Below are 18,980 nucleotides of genomic sequence, written 5' to 3' on the forward strand. Positions count from 1 at the left end.
CTGAATTCAGCCCAGGCAAGTCAAAACATACTAGCTAGGCAAACAGACAATTCTCTCAAAACGCAAAACACTAACTACAGACAACAAACACTTGTCAAACTTGTGCTCTGGACTCTCGGAACCCTGTCCCAATACTCCTTCCCGCCTTGCCTCACATCACACCCCGTCTGTTCTGAGACCCTCATAAACCCGGGGTCTAAGTCATGTTCCATTGTAACTCAAACAGTACCATTTCTGATTTAGTACGTACTGTATCCCTGAAATCTGCATACCTGTGGCGCATTCGGGGATCACGCGGGCCTAGTTACTGTGGCAATAAGACGCCCCGCCCTGCACTGCAGTCTATCATCTGCCACTAGCAAACGTCACCAGTCTGCCACGTTCTGTGCTCAAAGCTCAGGCACAAACCAAAAACGGACCTAACCAAACAGGAACACATACAATGTACGGAAGACCTGTCATAACAGCACTGGTCATGTAGCCTACATGCTACATATTATACAGATGTACACATACACGCTACATAAATATAGTTACACAAACATTCGACAACACATTAACTACAGTATATACACGCCAAACTAAATGGTAAATATGACTGAACAGATGAAAAACACAAAACCTTTTATTTTATTTTTTTCAGCCATATGCTGTCTATTTGTTCTCCACAATGCTTGTCCTGCATGCTTCCTGCTGTGTTCGCAGCTAATATTTGGAAGGAAGGGGCCAGTGGGCCTGGAGTCACTTCCTGCTTTGCACAGACACCTGGGTCCTGTGCTTGTAACAGACCACCATTTCCTCTGCTTCACACTAAGAAACACAAAACTAGGTCTGCAACAGTCTCCAAACACTTCGTGTTGCAACGTGAACTGTGACTATGAGATGATGAAAGGATCTAACTCTATAGTCCAGTGTGTGTGTGTGTGTGTAACACCGTAGCGTGTGTTGGGGAGTGTGTGTAACACCGTAGCTTGTGTTGGGGAGTGTGTGTAACACCGTAGCGCGTGTTGGGGAGTGTGTGTGTGTAACACCGTAGCGTGTGTTGGAGAGTGTGTGTGTGTGTGTAACACCGTAGCGTGTGTTGGGGAGTGTGTGTGTGTAACACCGTAGCGTGTGTTGGGGAGTGTGTGTAACACCGTAGCGTGTGTTGGAGAGTGTGTGTGTGTAACACCGTAGCGTGTGTTGGAGAGTGTGTGTGTGTGTGTGTAACACCGTAGCGTGTGTTGGGGAGTGTGTGTAACACCGTAGCGTGTGTTGGGGAGTGTGTGTAACACCGCAGTGTGTATCGGGGAGTGTGTGTGTGTAACAACGCAGTGTGTATCGGGGAGTGTGTGTGTGTGTAACACCGTAGCGTGTGTTGGGGAGTGTGTGTGTGTAACACCGCAGCGTGTATCGGGGAGTGTGTGTGTGTGTGTGTGACACCGCAGCGTGTATCGGGGAGTGTGTGTGTGTGTGTGTGTGTAACACCGCAGCGTGTATCGGGGAGTGTGTGTGTGTGTGTGTGTGTAACACCGCAGTGTGTATCGGGGAGTGTGTGTGTAACACTGCAGTGTGTATCGGGGAGTGTGTGTGTGTGTGTGTGTGTGTGTGTGTGTAACACCGCAGTGTGTATCGGGGAGTGTGTGTGTAACACTGCAGTGTGTATCGGGGAGTGTGTGTGTGTGTGTGTGTGTGTAACACCGCAGTGTGTATCGGGGAGTGTGTGTGTGTGTGTGTGTGTGTAACACCGCAGTGTGTTTCGGGGAATGTGTGTGTGTGTGTGTGTGTAACACCGCAGTGTGTATCGGGGAGTGTGTGTGTAACACTGCAGTGTGTATAGGGGAGTGTGTGTGTGTGTGTGTGTGTGTGTGTGTGTGTGTGTGTGTGTGTGTGTAACACCGCAGTGTGTATCGGGGAGTGTGTGTGTGTGTGTGTAACACCGCAGTGTGTATCGGGGAGTGTGTGTGTGTGTGTGTGTGTGTGTGTATCGGGGAGTGTGTGTGTGTGTGTGTATATATATCGGGGAGTGTGTGTGTGTAACACGGCAGTGTGTATCAGGGGAGTGTGTGTGTGTGTAACACCTCAGTGTGTATCGGGGAGTGTGTGTGTGTGTGTAACACCGCAGTGTGTATCGGGGAGTGTGTGTGTGTGTGTGTGTAACACCGCAGTGTGTATCGGGGAGTGTGTGTGTGTGTGTGTGTGTAACACCGCAGTGTGTATCGGGGAGTGTGTGTGTAGGTGTAACACCGCAGTGTGTATCGGGGAGTGTGTGTGTAGGTGTAACACCGCAGTGTGTATCGGGGAGTGTGTGTGTAGGTGTAACACCGCAGTGTGTATCGGGGAGTGTGTGTGTGTGTAACACCGCAGTGTGTATCAGGGAGTGTGTGTGTGTGTGTGTGTGTGTGTATCGGGGTGTGTGTGTGTGTGTGTGTGTGTGTGTGTGTGTGTGTGTGTGTGTGTGTGTGTGTGTATATATATCGGGGAGTGTGTGTGTGTAACACCGCAGTGTGTATCAGGGGAGTGTGTGTGTGTGTAACACCGCAGTGTGTATCGGGGAGTGTGTGTGTGTGTGTGTGTGTGTGTGTGTGTGTGTGTGTGTGTGTGTAACACCGCAGTGTGTATCAGGGAGTGGGTGTGTGTGTGTGTGTGTGTAACACCGCAGTGTGTATCGGGAGTGTGTGTGTGACACCGCAGCATGTATCGGGGAGTGTGTGTGTGTGTGTGTTTGTAACACCGCAGCGTGTATCGGGGAGTGTGTGTGTGACACCGCAGCGTGTATCGGGGAGTGTGTGTGTGACACCGCAGCGTGTATCGGGGAGTGTGTGTGTGTGTGTGTGTGTGTGTAACACCGCAGCGTGTATCGGGGAGTGTGTGTGTGTGTGTGTGTGTGTGTAACACCGCAGCGTGTATCGGGGAGTGTGTGTGTGTGTAACACCGCAGCGTGTATCGGGGAGTGTGTGTGTGTGTAACACCGCAGCTTGTATCGGGGATTGTGTGTGTGACACCGCAGTGTGTATCGGGGAGTGTGTGTGTGTGTGTGTGTAACACCGCAGCTTGTATCGGGGATTGTGTGTGTGACACCGCAGCGTGTATCGGGGAGTGTGTGTGTGTGTGTGTGTAACACCGCAGCGTGTATCGGGGAGTGTGTGTGTGACACCGCAGAGTGTATCGGGGAGTGTGTGTGTGTGTGTGTGACACCGCAGCGTGTATCGGGGAGTGTGTGTGTGACACCGCAGCGTGTATCGGGGAGTGTGTGTGTGACACCGCAGCGTGTATCGGGGAGTGTGTGTGTGACACCGCAGCGTGTATCGGGGAGTGTGTGTGTGTGTGTGTGTGTGTAACACCGCAGCGTGTATCGGGGAGTGTGTGTGTGTGTGTGTGTGTGTGTAACACCTCAGTGTGTATCGGGGAGTGTGTGTGTAACACCGCAGCGTGTATCAGGGAGTGTGTATGTGTGTGTAACACCGCAGCGTGTATCGGGGAGTGTGTGTGTGTGTGTGTAACACCTCAGTGTGTGTGTGTGTGTGTGTGTGTAACACCGCAGCGTGTATCAGGGAGTGTGTGTGTAACACCGCAGCGTGTATCAGGGAGTGTGTATGTGTGTGTAACACCGCAGTGTGTATCGGGGAGTGTGTGTGTGTAACACCGCAGCGTGTATCGGGGAGTGTGTGTGTGTAACACCGCAGTGTGTGTGTGTGTGTGTGTAACACCGCAGTGTGTATCGGGGAGTGTGTGTGTGTGTAACACCGCAGCGTGTATCAGGGAGTGTGTGTGTGACACCGCAGCGTGTATCAGGGAGTGTGTGTGTAACACCGCAGCGTGTATCAGGGAGTGTGTGTGTAACACCGCAGCGTGTATCGGGGAGTGTGTGTGTGTGTGTGTGTGTGTAACACCGCAGTGTGTATCGGGGAGTGTGTGTGTAACACCGCAGTGTGTATCGGGGAGTGTGTGTGTGTGTGTATGTGTAACACCGCAGCGTGTATCGGGGAGTGTGTGTGTGTGTGTGTGTAACACCGCAGCGTGTATCGGGGAGTGTGTGTGTGTGTATATATATATATATCGGGGAGTGTGTGTGTGTAACACCGCAGCGTGTATCGGGGAGTGTGTGTGTGTAACACCGCAGCGTGTGTTAGGGAGTGTGTGTGTGTGTGTGTGTGTGTATGTAACACCGCAGTTTGTATCAGGGTGTGTGTAACACCGCAGTGTGTATCGGGGAGTGTGTGTGTAACACCGCAGCGTGTATCGGGGATTGTGTGTGTGACACCGCAGCGTGTATCGGGGAGTGTGTGTGTGTGTGTGTGTAACACCGCAGCGTGTATCGGGGAGTGTGTGTGTAACACCGCAGCGTGTATCGGGGAGTGTGTGTGTGTAACACCGCAGCGTGTATCGGGGAGTGTGTGTGTAACACCGCAGCGTGTATCAGGGAGTGTGTGTGTGTGTGTGTGTGTAACACCGCAGCGTGTATCGGGGAGTGTGTGTGTGTGTGTGTGTGTGACACCGCAGCGTGTATCGGGGAGTGTGTGTGTGTGTGTGTGACACCGCAGCGTGTATCGGGGAGTGTGTGTGTGTGTGTGTGTGTGTGTGTGTGTAACACCGCAGCGTGTATCGGGGAGTGTGTGTGTGTGTGTGTGTGTGTGTAACACCGCAGTGTGTATCGGGGAGTGTGTGTGTAACACTGCAGTGTGTATCGGGGAGTGTGTGTGTAACACTGCAGTGTGTATCGGGGAGTGTGTGTGTGTGTGTGTGTGTGTGTAACACCGCAGTGTGTATCGGGGAGTGTGTGTGTAACACTGCAGTGTGTATCGGGGAGTGTGTGTGTGTGTGTGTGTGTGTGTGTGTAACACCGCAGTGTGTATCGGGGAGTGTGTGTGTGTGTGTGTAACACCGCAGTGTGTATCGGGGAATGTGTGTGTGTGTGTGTGTGTGTAACACCGCAGTGTGTATCGGGGAGTGTGTGTGTAACACTGCAGTGTGTATAGGGGAGTGTGTGTGTGTGTGTAACACCGCAGTGTGTATCGGGGAGTGTGTGTGTAACACCGCAGTGTGTATCGGGGAGTGTGTGTAACACCGCAGTGTGTATCAGGGAGTGTGTGTGTGTGTGTGTGTGTGTGTGTGTGTGTGTGTGTGTGTGTGTGTGTGTGTGTGTGTGTGTATCGGGGAGTGTGTGTGTGTGTGTATATATATATATCGGGGAGTGTGTGTGTGTAACACCGCAGTGTGTATCAGGGGAGTGTGTGTGTGTGTAACACCTCAGTGTGTATCGGGGAGTGTGTGTGTGTGTGTAACACCGCAGTGTGTATCGGGGAGTGTGTGTGTGTGTGTGTAACACCGCAGTGTGTATCGGGAGTGTGTGTGTAACACCGCAGTGTGTATCGGGGAGTGTGTGTGTAGGTGTAACACCGCAGTGTGTATCGGGGAGTGTGTGTTAGTGTAACACCGCAGTGTGTATCGGGGAGTGTGTGTGTGTGTAACACCTTAGTGTGTATCAGGGAGTGTGTGTGTGTGTGTGTGTGTGTGTGTGTATCGGGGAGTGTGTGTGTGTGTGTGTGTGTGTGTATATATATATATATCGGGGAGTGTGTGTGTGTAACACCGCAGTGTGTATCAGGGGAGTGTGTGTGTGTGTAACACCGCAGTGTGTATCGGGGAGTGTGTGTGTGTGTGTGTGTGTAACACCGCAGTGTGTATCAGGGAGTGGGTGTGTGTGTGTGTGTGTGTGTGTAACACCGCAGTGTGTATCGGGAGTGTGTGTGTGACACCGCAGCATGTATCGGGGAGTGTGTGTGTGACACCGCAGCGTGTATCGGGGAGTGTGTGTGTGTGTGTGTGTGTAACACCGCAGCGTGTATCGGGGAGTGTGTGTGTGTGTGTGTGTGTGTAACACCGCAGCGTGTATCGGGGAGTGTGTGTGTAACACCGCAGCGTGTATCGGGGAGTGTGTGTGTGTGTAACACCGCAGTGTGTATCGGGGAGTGTGTGTGTGTGTGTAACACCGCAGCGTGTATCGGGGAGTGTGTGTGTGTGTGTGTAACACCGCAGCTTGTATCGGGGAGTGTGTGTGTGACACCGCAGTGTGTATCGGGGAGTGTGTGTGTGACACCGCAGCGTGTATCGGGGAGTGTGTGTGTGTGTGTGTGTGTAACACCGCAGCGTGTATCGGGGAGTGTGTGTGTGACACCGCAGCGTGTATCGGGGAGTGTGTGTGTGACACCGCAGCGTGTATCGGGGAGTGTGTGTGTGACACCGCAGCGTGTATCGGGGAGTGTGTGTGTGTGTGTGTGTGTGTGTGTGTGTGTAACACCGCAGCGTGTATCGGGGAGTGTGTGTGTGTGTGTGTGTGTGTGTGTGTGTGTGTAACACCTCAGTGTGTATCGGGGAGTGTGTGTGTAACACCGCAGCGTGTATCAGGGAGTGTGTGTGTAACACCGCAGCGTGTATCAGGGAGTGTGTGTGTAACACCGCAGTGTGTATCGGGGAGTGTGTGTGTGTGTAACACCGCAGCGTGTATCGGGGAGTGTGTGTGTAACACCGCAGCGTGTATCAGGGAGTGTGTGTGTAACACCGCAGCGTGTATCAGGGAGTGTGTATGTGTGTGTAACACCGCAGCGTGTATCAGGGAGTGTGTGTGTAACACCGCAGCGTGTATCGGGGAGTGTGTGTGTGTGTGTGTGTTTGTAACACCGCAGCGTGTATCAGGGAGTGTGTGTGTAACACCGCAGCGTGTATCAGGGAGTGTGTGTGTGACACCGCAGCGTGTATCGGGGAGTGTGTGTGTAACACCGCAGCGTGTATCGGGGAGTGTGTGTGTGACACCGCAGCGTGTATCGGGGAGTGTGTGTGTAACACCGCAGCGTGTATCGGGGAGTGTGTGTGTAACACCGCAGCGTGTATCGGGGAGTGTGTGTGTGTGTGTGTGTGTGTGTGTGTGTGTGTAACACCGCAGCGTGTATCGGGGAGTGTGTGTGTGTGTGTGTGTGTGTGTGTGTGTGTGTGTGTGTGTGTGTAACACCGCAGCGTGTATCAGGGAGTGTGTGTGTGACACCGCAGCGTGTATCGGGGAGTGTGTGTGTGTAACACCTCAGTGTGTATCGGGGAGTGTGTGTGTGTAACACCTCAGCGTGTATCAGGGAGTGTGTGTGTAACACCGCAGCGTGTATCAGGGAGTGTGTGTGTAACACCGCAGCGTGTATCAGGGAGTGTGTATGTGTGTGTAACACCGCAGCGTGTATCAGGGAGTGTGTGTGTAACACCGCAGCGTGTATCAGGGAGTGTGTGTGTAACACCGCAGCGTGTATCGGGGAGTGTGTGTGTGTGTGTGTGTGTGTAACACCGCAGTGTGTATCGGGGAGTGTGTGTGTGTAACACCGCAGTGTGTATTGGGGAGTGTGTGTGTGTGTGTGTGTATGTAACACCGCAGTTTGTATCAGGGTGTGTGTGTGTGACACCGCAGCGTGTATCGGGGAGTGTGTGTGTGTGTGTGTGTAACACCGCAGTGTGTATCGGGGAGTGTGTGTGTGTAACACCGCAGCGTGTATCGGGGATTGTGTGTGTGACACCGCAGCGTGTATCGGGGATTGTGTGTGTGACACCGCAGCGTGTATCGGGGAGTGTGTGTGTAACACCGCAGCGTGTATCGGGGAGTGTGTGTGTAACACCGCAGCGTGTATCGGGGAGTGTGTGTGTAACACCGCAGCGTGTATCGGGGAGTGTGTGTGTGTGTGTGTGTAACACCACAGCGTGTATCAGAGGGTGTGTGTGTGTAACACCGCAGTGTGTATTGGGGAGTGTGTGTGTGTGTGTAACACCGCAGCGTGTATCAGGGAGTGTGTGTGTAACACCGCAGCGTGTATCAGGGAGTGTGTGTGTAACACCGCAGCGTGTATCAGGGAGTGTGTGTGTAACACCGCAGCGTGTATCAGGGAGTGTGTGTGTAACACCGCAGAGTGTATCAGGGAGTGTGTGTGTAACACCGCAGTGTGTATCGGGGAGTGTGTGTGTGTAACACCGCAGTGTGTATCGGGGAGTGTGTGTGTGTGTGTGTGTAACACCGCAGTGTGTATCGGGGAGTGTGTGTGTGTGTGTGTGTGTGTGTGTATGTGTAACACCGCAGTGTGTGTTGGGGAGTGTGTGTGTGTGTATATATCGGGGAGTGTGTGTGTGTGACACCGCAGCGTGTATCGGGGAGTGTGTGTGTGTGTAACACCGCAGCGTGTATCGGGGAGTGTGTGTGTGTAACACCGCAGCGTGTATCGGGGAGTGAGTGTGTGTAACACCGCAGCGTGTATCGGGGAGTGAGTGTGTGTAACACCGCAGCGTGTATCGGGGAGTGTGTGTGTGTAACACTGCAGCGTGTATCGGGGAGTGTGTGTGTGTAACACCGCAGCCTGTATCGGGGAGTGTGTGTGTGTGTTTGTAACACCGCAGCGTGTGTGTGTAACACCGCAGCGTGTATCGGGGAGTGTGTGTGTGTAACACTGCAGCGTGTATCGGGGAGTGTGTGTGTGTGTAACACCGCAGCGTGTATCGGGGAGTGTGTGTGTGTGTGTGTGTGTGTGTGTGTGTGTGTGTGTGTGTAACACCGCAGCGTGTATCGGGCAGTGTGTGTGTGTGTGTGTGTGTAACACCGCACCGTGTATCGGGGAGTGTGTGTGTGTGTAACACCGCAGCGTGTATCGGGGAGTGTGTGTGTAACACCGCAGCGTGTATCGGGGAGTGTGTGTGTGTGTGTGTAACACCGCAGCGTGTATCGGGGAGTGTGTGTGTGTGTGTGTGTGTAACACCGCAGCGTGTATCGGGGAGTGTGTGTGTGTGTGTAACACCGCAGCGTGTATCGGGGAGTGTGTGTGTGTGTGTGTGTGTGTGTAACACCGCAGCGTGTATCGGGGAGTGTGTGTGTGTGTGTAACACCGCAGCGTGTATCGGGGTGTGTGTGTGTGTGTGTAACACCGCAGCGTGTATCGGGGTGTGTGTGTGTGTGTGTAACACCGCAGTGTGTATCGGGGAGTGTGTGTGTAACACCGCAGCGTGTATCGGGGAGTGTGTGTGTAACACCGCAGCGTGTATCGGGGATTGTGTGTGTGACACCGCAGCGTGTATCGGGGAGTGTGTGTGTAACACCGCAGCGTGTATCGGGGAGTGTGTGTGTAACACCGCAGCGTGTATCAGGGAGTGTGTGTGTAACACCGCAGTGTGTATCGGGGAGTGTGTGTGTGTGTAACACCGCAGTGTGTATCGGGGAGTGTGTGTGTGTGTAACACCGCAGTGTGTATCGGGGAGTGTGTGTGTGTGTGTGTAACACCGCAGCGTGTATCAGGGAGTGTGTGTGTAACACCGCAGCGTGTATCAGGGAGTGTGTGTGTAACACCGCAGCGTGTATCAGGGAGTGTGTGTGTAACACCGCAGCGTGTATAAGGGAGTGTGTGTGTAACACCGCAGTGTGTATCGGGGAGTGTGTGTGTGTAACACCGCAGTGTGTATCGGGGAGTGTGTGTGTGTGTGTGTGTGTAACACCGCAGTGTGTATCGGGGAGTGTGTGTGTGTGTGTGTGTGTAACACCGCAGTGTGTATCGGGGAGTGTGTGTGTGTGTGTGTGTGTGTGTCTATCGGGGAGTGTGTGTGTGTAACACCGCAGTGTGTGTTGGGGAGTGTGTGTGTGTGTGTATATATCGGGGAGTGTGTGTGTGTGACACCGCAGCGTGTATCGGGGAGTGTGTGTGTGTGTAACACCGCAGCGTGTATCGGGGAGTGTGTGTGTGTAACACCGCAGCGTGTATCGGGGAGTGTGTGTGTGTAACACCGCAGCGTGTATCGGGGAGTGTGTGTGTGTAACACCGCAGCGTGTATCGGGGAGTGAGTGTGTGTAACACTGCAGCGTGTATCGGGGAGTGTGTGTGTGTGTGTAACACCGCAGCGTGTGTGTAACACCGCAGCGTGTATCGGGGAGTGTGTGTGTGTAACACTGCAGCGTGTATCGGGGAGTGTGTGTGTGTAACACCGCAGCCTGTATCGGGGAGTGTGTGTGTGTGTGTAACACCGCAGCGTGTGTGTGTAACACCACAGCGTGTATCGGGGAGTGTGTGTGTGTAACACTGCGGCGTGTATCGGGGAGTCTGTGTGTGTGTAACACCGCAGCGTGTATCGGGGAGTGTGTGTGTGTGTGTGTGTGTGTGTGACACCGCAGCGTGTATCGGGGAGTGTGTGTGTGTGTGTGTAACACCGCAGCGTGTATTGGGCAGTGTGTGTGTGTGTGTGTGTGTAACACCGCACCGTGTATCGGGGAGTGTGTGTGTGTGTAACACCGCAGCGTGTATCGGGGAGTGTGTGTGTAACACCCTAGCGTGTATCGGGGAGTGTGTGTGTGTGTGTGTAACACCGCAGCGTGTATCGGGGAGTGTGTGTGTGTGTAACACCGCAGCGTGTATCGGGGAGTATGTGTGTGTGTGTGTGTGTAACACCGCAGCGTGTATCGGGGAGTGTGTGTGTGTGTGTAACACCGCAGCGTGTATCGGGGAGTGTGGGTGTGTGTGTGTGTGTGTGTAACACCGCAGCGTGTTTCGGGGAGTGTGTGTGTGTGTGTAACACCGCAGCGTGTATCGGGGTGTGTGTGTGTGTGTGTAACACCGCAGTGTGTATCGGGGTGTGTGTGTGTGTAACACCGCAGCGTGTATCGGGGAGTGTGTGTGTGTTTGTAACACCGCAGCGTGTATCGGGGAGTGTGTGTGTGTGTGTAACACCGCAGCGTGTATCGGGGAGTGTGTGTGTGTGTGTAACACCGCAGCGTGTATCGGGGAGTGTATGTGTGTGTAACACCGCAGCGTGTATCGGGGAGTGTGTGTGTGTGTGTAACACCGCAGCGTGTATCGGGGAGTGTGTGTGTGTGTAACACCGCAGCGTGTATCGGGGAGTGTGTGTGTGTGTAACACCGCAGCGTGTATCGGGGAGTGTGTGTGTGTGTAACACCGCAGCGTGTATCGGGGAGTGTGTGTGTGTGTGTGTAACACCGCAGCGTGTATCGGGGAGTGTGTGTGTGTGTGTAACACCGCAGCGTGTATCGGGGAGTGTGTGTGTGTAACACCGCAGCGTGTATCGGGGAGTGTGTGTGTGTAACACCGCAGCGTGTATCGGGGAGTGTGTGTGTGTAACACCGCAGCGTGTATCGGGGAGTGTGTGTGTGTGTAACACCGCAGCGTGTATCGGGGAGTGTGTGTGTGTGTAACACCGCAGCGTGTATCGGGGAGTGTGTGTGTGTGTGTAACACCGCAGTGTGTATCGGGGAGTGTGTGTGTGTGTAACACCGCAGTGTGTATCGGGGAGTGTGTGTGTGTGTGTAACACCGCAGCGTGTATCGGGGAGTGTGTGTGTGTGTGTGTAACACCGCAGCGTGTATCGGGGAGTGTGTGTGTGTGTAACACCGCAGCGTGTATCGGGGAGTGTGTGTGTGTGTGTAACACCGCAGCGTGTATCGGGGAGTGTGTGTGTGTGTGTGTAACACCGCAGCGTGTATCGGGGAGTGTGTGTGTGTGTGTAACACCGCAGCGTGTATCGGGGAGTGTGTGTGTGTGTGTAACACCGCAGCGTGTATCGGGGAGTGTGTGTGTGTGTGTAACACCGCAGCGTGTATCGGGGAGTGTGTGTGTGTGTGTAACACCGCAGTGTGTATCGGGGAGGGGGTGTGTGTAACACCGCAGTGTGTATCGGGGAGGGGGTGTGTGTAACACCGCAGTGTGTATCGGGGAGGGGGTGTGTGTAACACCGCAGTGTGTATCGGGGAGTGTGTGTGTAACACCGCAGTGTGTATCGGGGAGTGTGTGTGTAACACCGCAGTGTGTATCGGGGAGTGTGTGTGTAACACCGCAGTCTGTATCGGGGAGTGTGTGTGTAACACCGCAGTCTGTATCGGGGAGTGTGTGTGTAACACCGCAGTGTGTATCGGGGAGTGTGTGTGTAACACCGCAGTGTGTATCGGGGAGTGTGTGTGTAACACCGCAGTGTGTATCGGGGAGTGTGTGTGTAACACCGCAGTGTGTATCGGGGGGCCATTGACTTGTAGGAACAGCTGCCCTGGTCGTTAGCAGATAGAGGGGCCTCTGTTCTCCCGCCCTCCCTGTCTGACATTCAGTCGGTTGATAATCAGTGCATTGTGGTCAACTGCAGCCAAGAAAAGTCTTCCTCCTGACCTGACGCACACATCAGGCAGAATCAATGCACAAACTGACATGTGCTACAGTGACCTACAGCCAACCATCACAGAGACTCGTTTTCATCCACTGTTACAAAGCTCTCTCGACCAAACTTCTCAAGTAGAAGCTCTGGGGTTATTGTCTTGTGATCTCAGATTCTCTCGGTGGAATGCCAAGGGAAAGTACATTGTGAACCGTGGATTGACAACGGAAAGTACATTGTGAACCGAGTCATTACGACACAGATTTCTCATACAGGGACTGGCTACCTACAGAAAGAAAATGCAGACAGGCAAGATTCTGCAGTACACCAAACCAGTTTCAGGATAGAATTACGGCCTGTCTCTATTTGTAGCTATGCATGTAATGAGCCATCTACACAATACAAGAAAACATGATTCCCTCTCTAACATAGGGCTAACTTATGGATATCATAAGGTGAATGCACCAATTTGTAAGTCGCTCTGGATAAGAGCGTCTGCTAAATGACTTAAATGTAAATGTAAATGTGGGTACAAAATATACTCTGTGAAACTGCCACTATTTCTGTCTATCGCGCGTTCCTATTTTAATCTGTTATCTGTTTTTCCGACACACGCACACACATTCCAGACATCAGCCTGCCTCTCTCTCGCACACACTAGTGCTTCACTGGGAACAAGATGATCTAATCAGGGCATTGTACACACACACACACGAGGAAAAGCAACCAGACCTATTCTGCTTGAGTGCATCAGATTCAGCATTACGCCTGTTTCAACTGTTTGTTGCGTGTGTGTCTAGTGGGTGGACAGCTTACGCTCAGATGGGCTGTGTTCACTGATAATGCCCCTTTAAAAACGATTGATTAGTGAACCAACAATTCAATCAATTAAGGGTGAGTCAACTGTAAGTATGTAATTTCCTCAAATGAGATAGCAATGTCACATCCTGATCTGGCAGTAGGCCTACTCTTTCAGACATAGTTGTTATTGGAAGTGACTAGAAAGGTCCGATGGATACCTTCATTCGTGAAAAATGTATTGAACTTGATGCAGCTAAAAAAAAGGATTACTACTCTTCATGAATAAATAAAACATTTGACCAAGCGCCTTGAACTGAATAAGGATTCTATGAGACTATCAGCATCTTTAAATGCTTCCTATCAAAACATCCAACAGGATCCTAATTTGGACCTACTATGATACATTTCCGCCACTGCACCCCTCTACTAGCTTGAACCAGAAAATGGCTGCTCATTGTTCGACTCCAGGTGAGCGTAAACGGATGTGTGTCGGAACCAGAAAGAAGGAGAGGAATCTTTCTCGTCGCGCCTGCCTTTTTCCCCCCGCGTTCAGACTTAAGACTCTCAAATCACTTTGAGCCACTGTACCAGCTGTCTTAAGCCGGGGGCTTGGAGGGGTTCCCTCCATGGCTGTGGATGCCCCTCCAGCTACTTCTCCCTGTCCTAGTCAATCAACTGCCTGGGCACAGCCTGGACCACCAGAGCTCTGTCCCTTTGGCTGTTGTGTCCTGCACACATCCGGTGTCTCAGCAGCCCTCTTCTCAGGTGAGTTCTGTGGCTCTGGCCTCGGAATCTGCTTCGAGACACGGCAGAGGCCCGGATCATTCTGGCTATTGTGACAGGGAGTTCAAAGGTGATGCATATATCTGTACCTGGGGCAAAGACTTTGTGTTTTCCTGGGGTCAAAGTTCAGGATTTCACCAGGTTGCTTCCTAAGGCTGTCAGTCAGTCACCGGGGGCTGATACGGTCATGGTTCATGTGGGGTCAAAGTTCAGGATATCACCAGGTTGCTTCCCGAGGCTGTGAGTCAGTCACCGGGGGCTGATACTGTCATGGTTCATGTGGGGCAAAAGTTCAGGATTTCACCAGGTTGCTTCCTAAGGCTGCGAGTCAGTCACCGGTGGCTGATACTGTCATGGTTCATGTGGGGCAAAAGTTCAGGATTTCACCAGGTTGCTTCCTAAGGCTGTGAGTCAGTCACCGGTGGCTGATACTGTCATGGTTCATGTGGAGTCAAATGACATTATAAAGAGCAGCTCAGAACAGATTTAGATGGATTTTAAAAAAACTGATTGGGTCTCTACTTGACACCAACAAACGCCCTGCCCTCCCTAAATCGTGGCATTGAACGGTTCAACAGACGTTTATCCCTCCATAACTGGCTACGTGACTATTGCAGCTCTGTGGGTGTAACATTTATTGACAATTTTGATACCTTGTGGAAACAAATCTTGTATTATAAGGAGGATGGGATCCACCCAAATCCTTTGGGTTCCTGGATCCTTTCACAGCATTATAAGGCTGCATTGAGACAATGTCTTATCAATGACCCAAGTCTAGCTCATTTAATCCCTACCATTGTGTCTCTGAGTTGTGATAATGCTTCAGCAAATGTACATTATCCCAGGGGAGTTGGAAGACACAATGTAAGTAACCTAATTTATGTCCATCTTACTGTCCTGAATGCCTCTGCTGATCCCACAGCTATTGTATGCAGTAATCATATACCTATGAACCAGAGTAATACTGTTAACACTGAGGCGGTGTGCCCTAGTAGGAAGTCCACTGTGTGCAGCTCACCCTGCACTAATAAATAACCTGAGGATTGCTACTTCTGCTAAGCTTCCCAGTAAAGCAATGAAAACAATCAAGCATCCCAGAAAAATGTTAAAAATAGCCCACGTTAACATATGTAGCTTAAGAAACAAGGTTCATGAAGTCAATAACTTGCTAGTAACAGATGACATTCACATTCTGACAATCTCTGAAACTCACTTAGGTAATACCTTTGATGATACAGTGGTATCAAGACATGGTTATAAGATCTACAATTAAGACAGAAATGCCAAAGGTGGAGGTGTGGCTGTTTATATTCAGAACCACATTCCTGTAAAGCTTAGAGAGAATCTCATGTTAAATACTGTTGAAGTAATGACTACAGGTTCATCTGCCGCACCTAAATCCTATCAAGTGCTAACAGTCAGTATCTGGATAACATGTGTGAAATGCTTGATAATGTATGTGATAACAATTGAGATGTATACTTTCTGGGTGATTTAAATATTGACTGGCTTTCATCAGGCTGCCCACTCAAGAGAAAGCTTCAAACTGTAACTAGTGCCTGCAACCTGGTTCAGGTTATCAATCAACCAGCCAATGTAGTTACAAACAGTACAGGAATGAAATCGTCAACATGTATTGATCATATCTTTACTAATGCTGCAGAAAGTAGTTTGAAAGCAGTATCCAAATCCATCGAATGTAGTGATCACAATATAGTAGCCACAGCTAGGAAAACCAAAGTTCCAAAGGCTGAGCCTAATATTGTGTATAAAAGAGTTGTAGTGATGTGAAGAATATTTGTTGGTCCGTGATGTGTAATGACGAGCAACCAGACGCTGCACTTCACAAATTTATGAAACTGCTTATCGCAGTTAATAATAAGAACGATATTACCAACTACTTGAATGATTTTTTTAATTGGCAAGATTAGCAAACTTAGGCATGACATGCCAGCAACAAACGCTGTCACTACACATCCAAGTATATCTGACCAAATTATGAAAGACAAGATTGTAATTTTGATTTCCGTAAAGTAAGTATGGAAGAGGTGAAAAAACTATTGTCTATCAACAATGACAAGACAATCTGGATGGAAAATGACTGAGGATAATAGCAGATGATATTGCCACTCCTATTTGCCATATCTTCAATTTATGCCTACTAAAAAGTGTGTGCACTCAGGCCTGGAGGGAAGCAAAAGTTATTCCCCTACCTAAGAATAGTAAAACAACCTTAACTGGCTGAAATATCCCACCAATCAGCCTGTTATCAACCCTTAGTAAACTTTTGGAAAAAATTGTTTGACCAGATACAATGCTATTTTTCAGTAAACAAATTGACAACATACTTGTTGCGTGCTTATAGGGAAGGACATTCAACAAGCACAGCACTTATACAAATGACTTATAATTACCTGAGAGAAATTGATGATAAAAAGATTGTGGGGGCTGTTTTGCTAGACTTCAGTGCAGCTTTTGACATTATAGATCATAGTCTGTTGCTGGAAAAATGTATGTGTTATGGCTTTACACTCCCTGCTATATTGTGGATAGAGTTACCTGTCTAACAGAACACAGACGGTGTTCTTTAATGGAAGCCTCTCCAACAAAATCTAGGTAGAATCAGGAATTCCCCAAAGCAGCTGTCTAGGCCCCTTACTTTTTTCAATCTTTACTAATGACATGCCTCTGGCTTTGAGTAAAGCCAGTGTGTTCATGTATGCGGATGACTCAACACTATACACGTCAGCTACCACAGCGACTGAAATGACAGCAACACTTAACAAAGAGCTGCAGTTAGCTTCAGAATGGGTGGCAAGGAATAAGTTAGTCCTAAATATTTGAACAACTAAAAGCTTTGTATTTGGGACAAATCATTCACTCAACCCTGAACCTTAACTAAATCTTGTAATGAATAATGTGGAAATTAAGCAAGTTGAGGGAACTAAACTGCTTGGAGTAACCCTGGAATGATCTAAACTGCTTGGAGTAACCCTGGAATGATCATGGTCAAAACATATTGATACAATAGTAGCTAGGATGGGGAGAAGTCTGTCTGTAATTAAGCTCTGCGTTATTAACAGCACTATCAACAGGGCAGGTCCTACAGGCCCTAGTTTTGTCGCACCTGGACTACTGTTCAGTCGTGTGGTCAGGTGCCACAAAGAGGGACTTAGGGAAATTGCAATTGGCTCAGAACATGGCAGCACGGCTGACGCTTGGATATACACAGAGAGCTAACATTAATGATGTGCATGTCAATCTCTCCTGGCTCAAAGTGGAGGAGAGATTGACTTCATCACTACTTGTATTTGTGAGAGGTATTGACATGTTAAATGCACCGAGCCTTCTAATTGAACTACGGGCACACAGCTCGGACACCCATGCATACCCCACAAGACATACCACCAGAGGTCTCTTCAAAATCCCCAAGTCCAGAACAGACTACATAGACAACAGACTACATACTACATAGAGCCATGACTACATGGAACTCTATCCCACATCAAGTAACTCATGACAGCAGTAAAATTTAAAAAACAGATAAAAAATACACTGTATGGAACAGCGGGGACTGTGAAGCATCACAAACATAGACACATGCATACAAACACACGACAACATACGCACTATACACACACATGTACACATGGATTTTGTTTTATAGATAAGTGGTATTAGAGTTGAGGCTTAATATGTTGTGAAATCTGTTATGGATGTATTGCAATGTTTTTCAAATGTGCAACTGCCTTAATCGTGCTGGACCCCAGGAAGAGTAGCTGCTGCGTTGGCAGCAGCTAATGGCAATCCATAAAAAATACAAATACTAGAAACCTGAGTTGAAGACCTATTTCTCTCACCCCGGTGATGCTACATGAAGCCGAGCTACCTCCACATACCCTCCAGTGTTCCTATTGTGATGGTAAATAGAACCACTGGTGAGAAACCGCAGGTAGTGATTTAACAAAAGACAAGTAGTCTTTTCAGCCATTAGCTACTCTCTTAGCCCTGCTGACACTCATAATATAAACAGATAATGCCATCTCATTGAAACAAAGTGCATAACCTACTCGCAGGCAGACACAGACCCGCATACAGAGGGCCTGCCAACAACAACAAAAATGACTGATACTGAATACATTGGCGGTAGCCTAAAGCACATCACAGGATGTTTCTCAGAGGCAAGCCACATGCTTGCAGCTCAACTTCCCAAGGCAGCTCCCTATTAGTTCATCCACAGCAACAAAACCGCACCGACATATCGGAGACTTGGCTGATGTATCTGCCTTTAGAAAGACCAGATGGGTAGGTTTCAATGAAACGTGTTTGTAGACTTATTTCATAAGCAGATAACGATACTTTTTTGGGCAAAAAAAAGTTACACGGCCTCCTGTCACACAGACCCTGTGTGTGAAGATGTAGCAGGAGAGGCAGCAGAAGAGGTAGGGAGGAATGAAGTTAGTACCTGTACTCAGCTTTGGTCTATGGTCTTCTTTCTCCTCACGTTCCTTCCAACGCCGCACCTGCTCCTGTCTCATCTTCAGGAACAAGGTCTTCTTCTGGTCCTCGTTCAGGGCCTCCAGCACATCAGGATCGATGTACATGTCCTTTAGTATCTGCTGCAGCATGGTGGCGGCGGGCTGGAGGTGGAGGGGTAAGGCGGTAGGGGCTGTTCCAGAAGGTTGCCCAGTCTAGCAGGGCGTGGATAGGTACTGTCCTGACTCCTTGGATCGACAGTTTCCTGAAGACGTGTTGGCTTCTAAACAAGCTTCATGAGGAAAAGAAGAAGATCGAGGCTCCAATGTCACATTCACAAGCTGTAGACAGCTGCCTCTGACGTCCTCTGCCCTGACACTCCCTCCTCCCTCCACACACGTCAGTCGTCCTCAGTCCTCATCAGGCAGCCATGGCTGGGTGAATCTGCATCAGGGAAAATTACACATCACAACCTCTGTCAGCACTGTAGATGATTGGCACTCCCTGCTTTATGCTAATCATGCTGCTGTTCAGTGCTCCTAGCCACTTGGCCTTCCTTGTCTTCTGATTTCTTTTCTTACTTTTTCCCCCTTTGTCTCTTCTTCTCTTAATAAGATGTAACTGCTCATTGCCTTCTTTTTCAATGCATAGTAAATCACAGCAATCTCCTTTCCCTTCTTCAGACGAACGATAGAGTTCAAACCCTGGTTTCCTCACCCAAGCCATAGTCGGGGCTCTGAGAGCGACTGTCTGGCCCTGGATGGGAGGAGATTCCAAAG

At 50.0% G+C, this 18,980-nt stretch overlaps 1 protein-coding gene across 1 annotated transcript in view; it reads right to left on the reverse strand.

Moving 5' to 3' along the window:
• Positions 1-18,980, reverse strand: part of LOC129869047 (mucin-2-like) — a 37,748-nt gene that overhangs the window by 17,119 nt on the left and 1,649 nt on the right. The window contains exon 2 of the mRNA XM_055943507.1: positions 18,191-18,645. Within this exon, the coding sequence (XP_055799482.1) occupies positions 18,191-18,353 (163 nt within the window). The 5' untranslated portion in view covers positions 18,354-18,645. The remainder of the gene's footprint in view (positions 1-18,190; positions 18,646-18,980) is intronic.

Source organism: Salvelinus fontinalis, chromosome 13 (assembly GCF_029448725.1).
Source record: "Salvelinus fontinalis isolate EN_2023a chromosome 13, ASM2944872v1, whole genome shotgun sequence".
NCBI lineage: Eukaryota > Metazoa > Chordata > Actinopteri > Salmoniformes > Salmonidae > Salvelinus > Salvelinus fontinalis.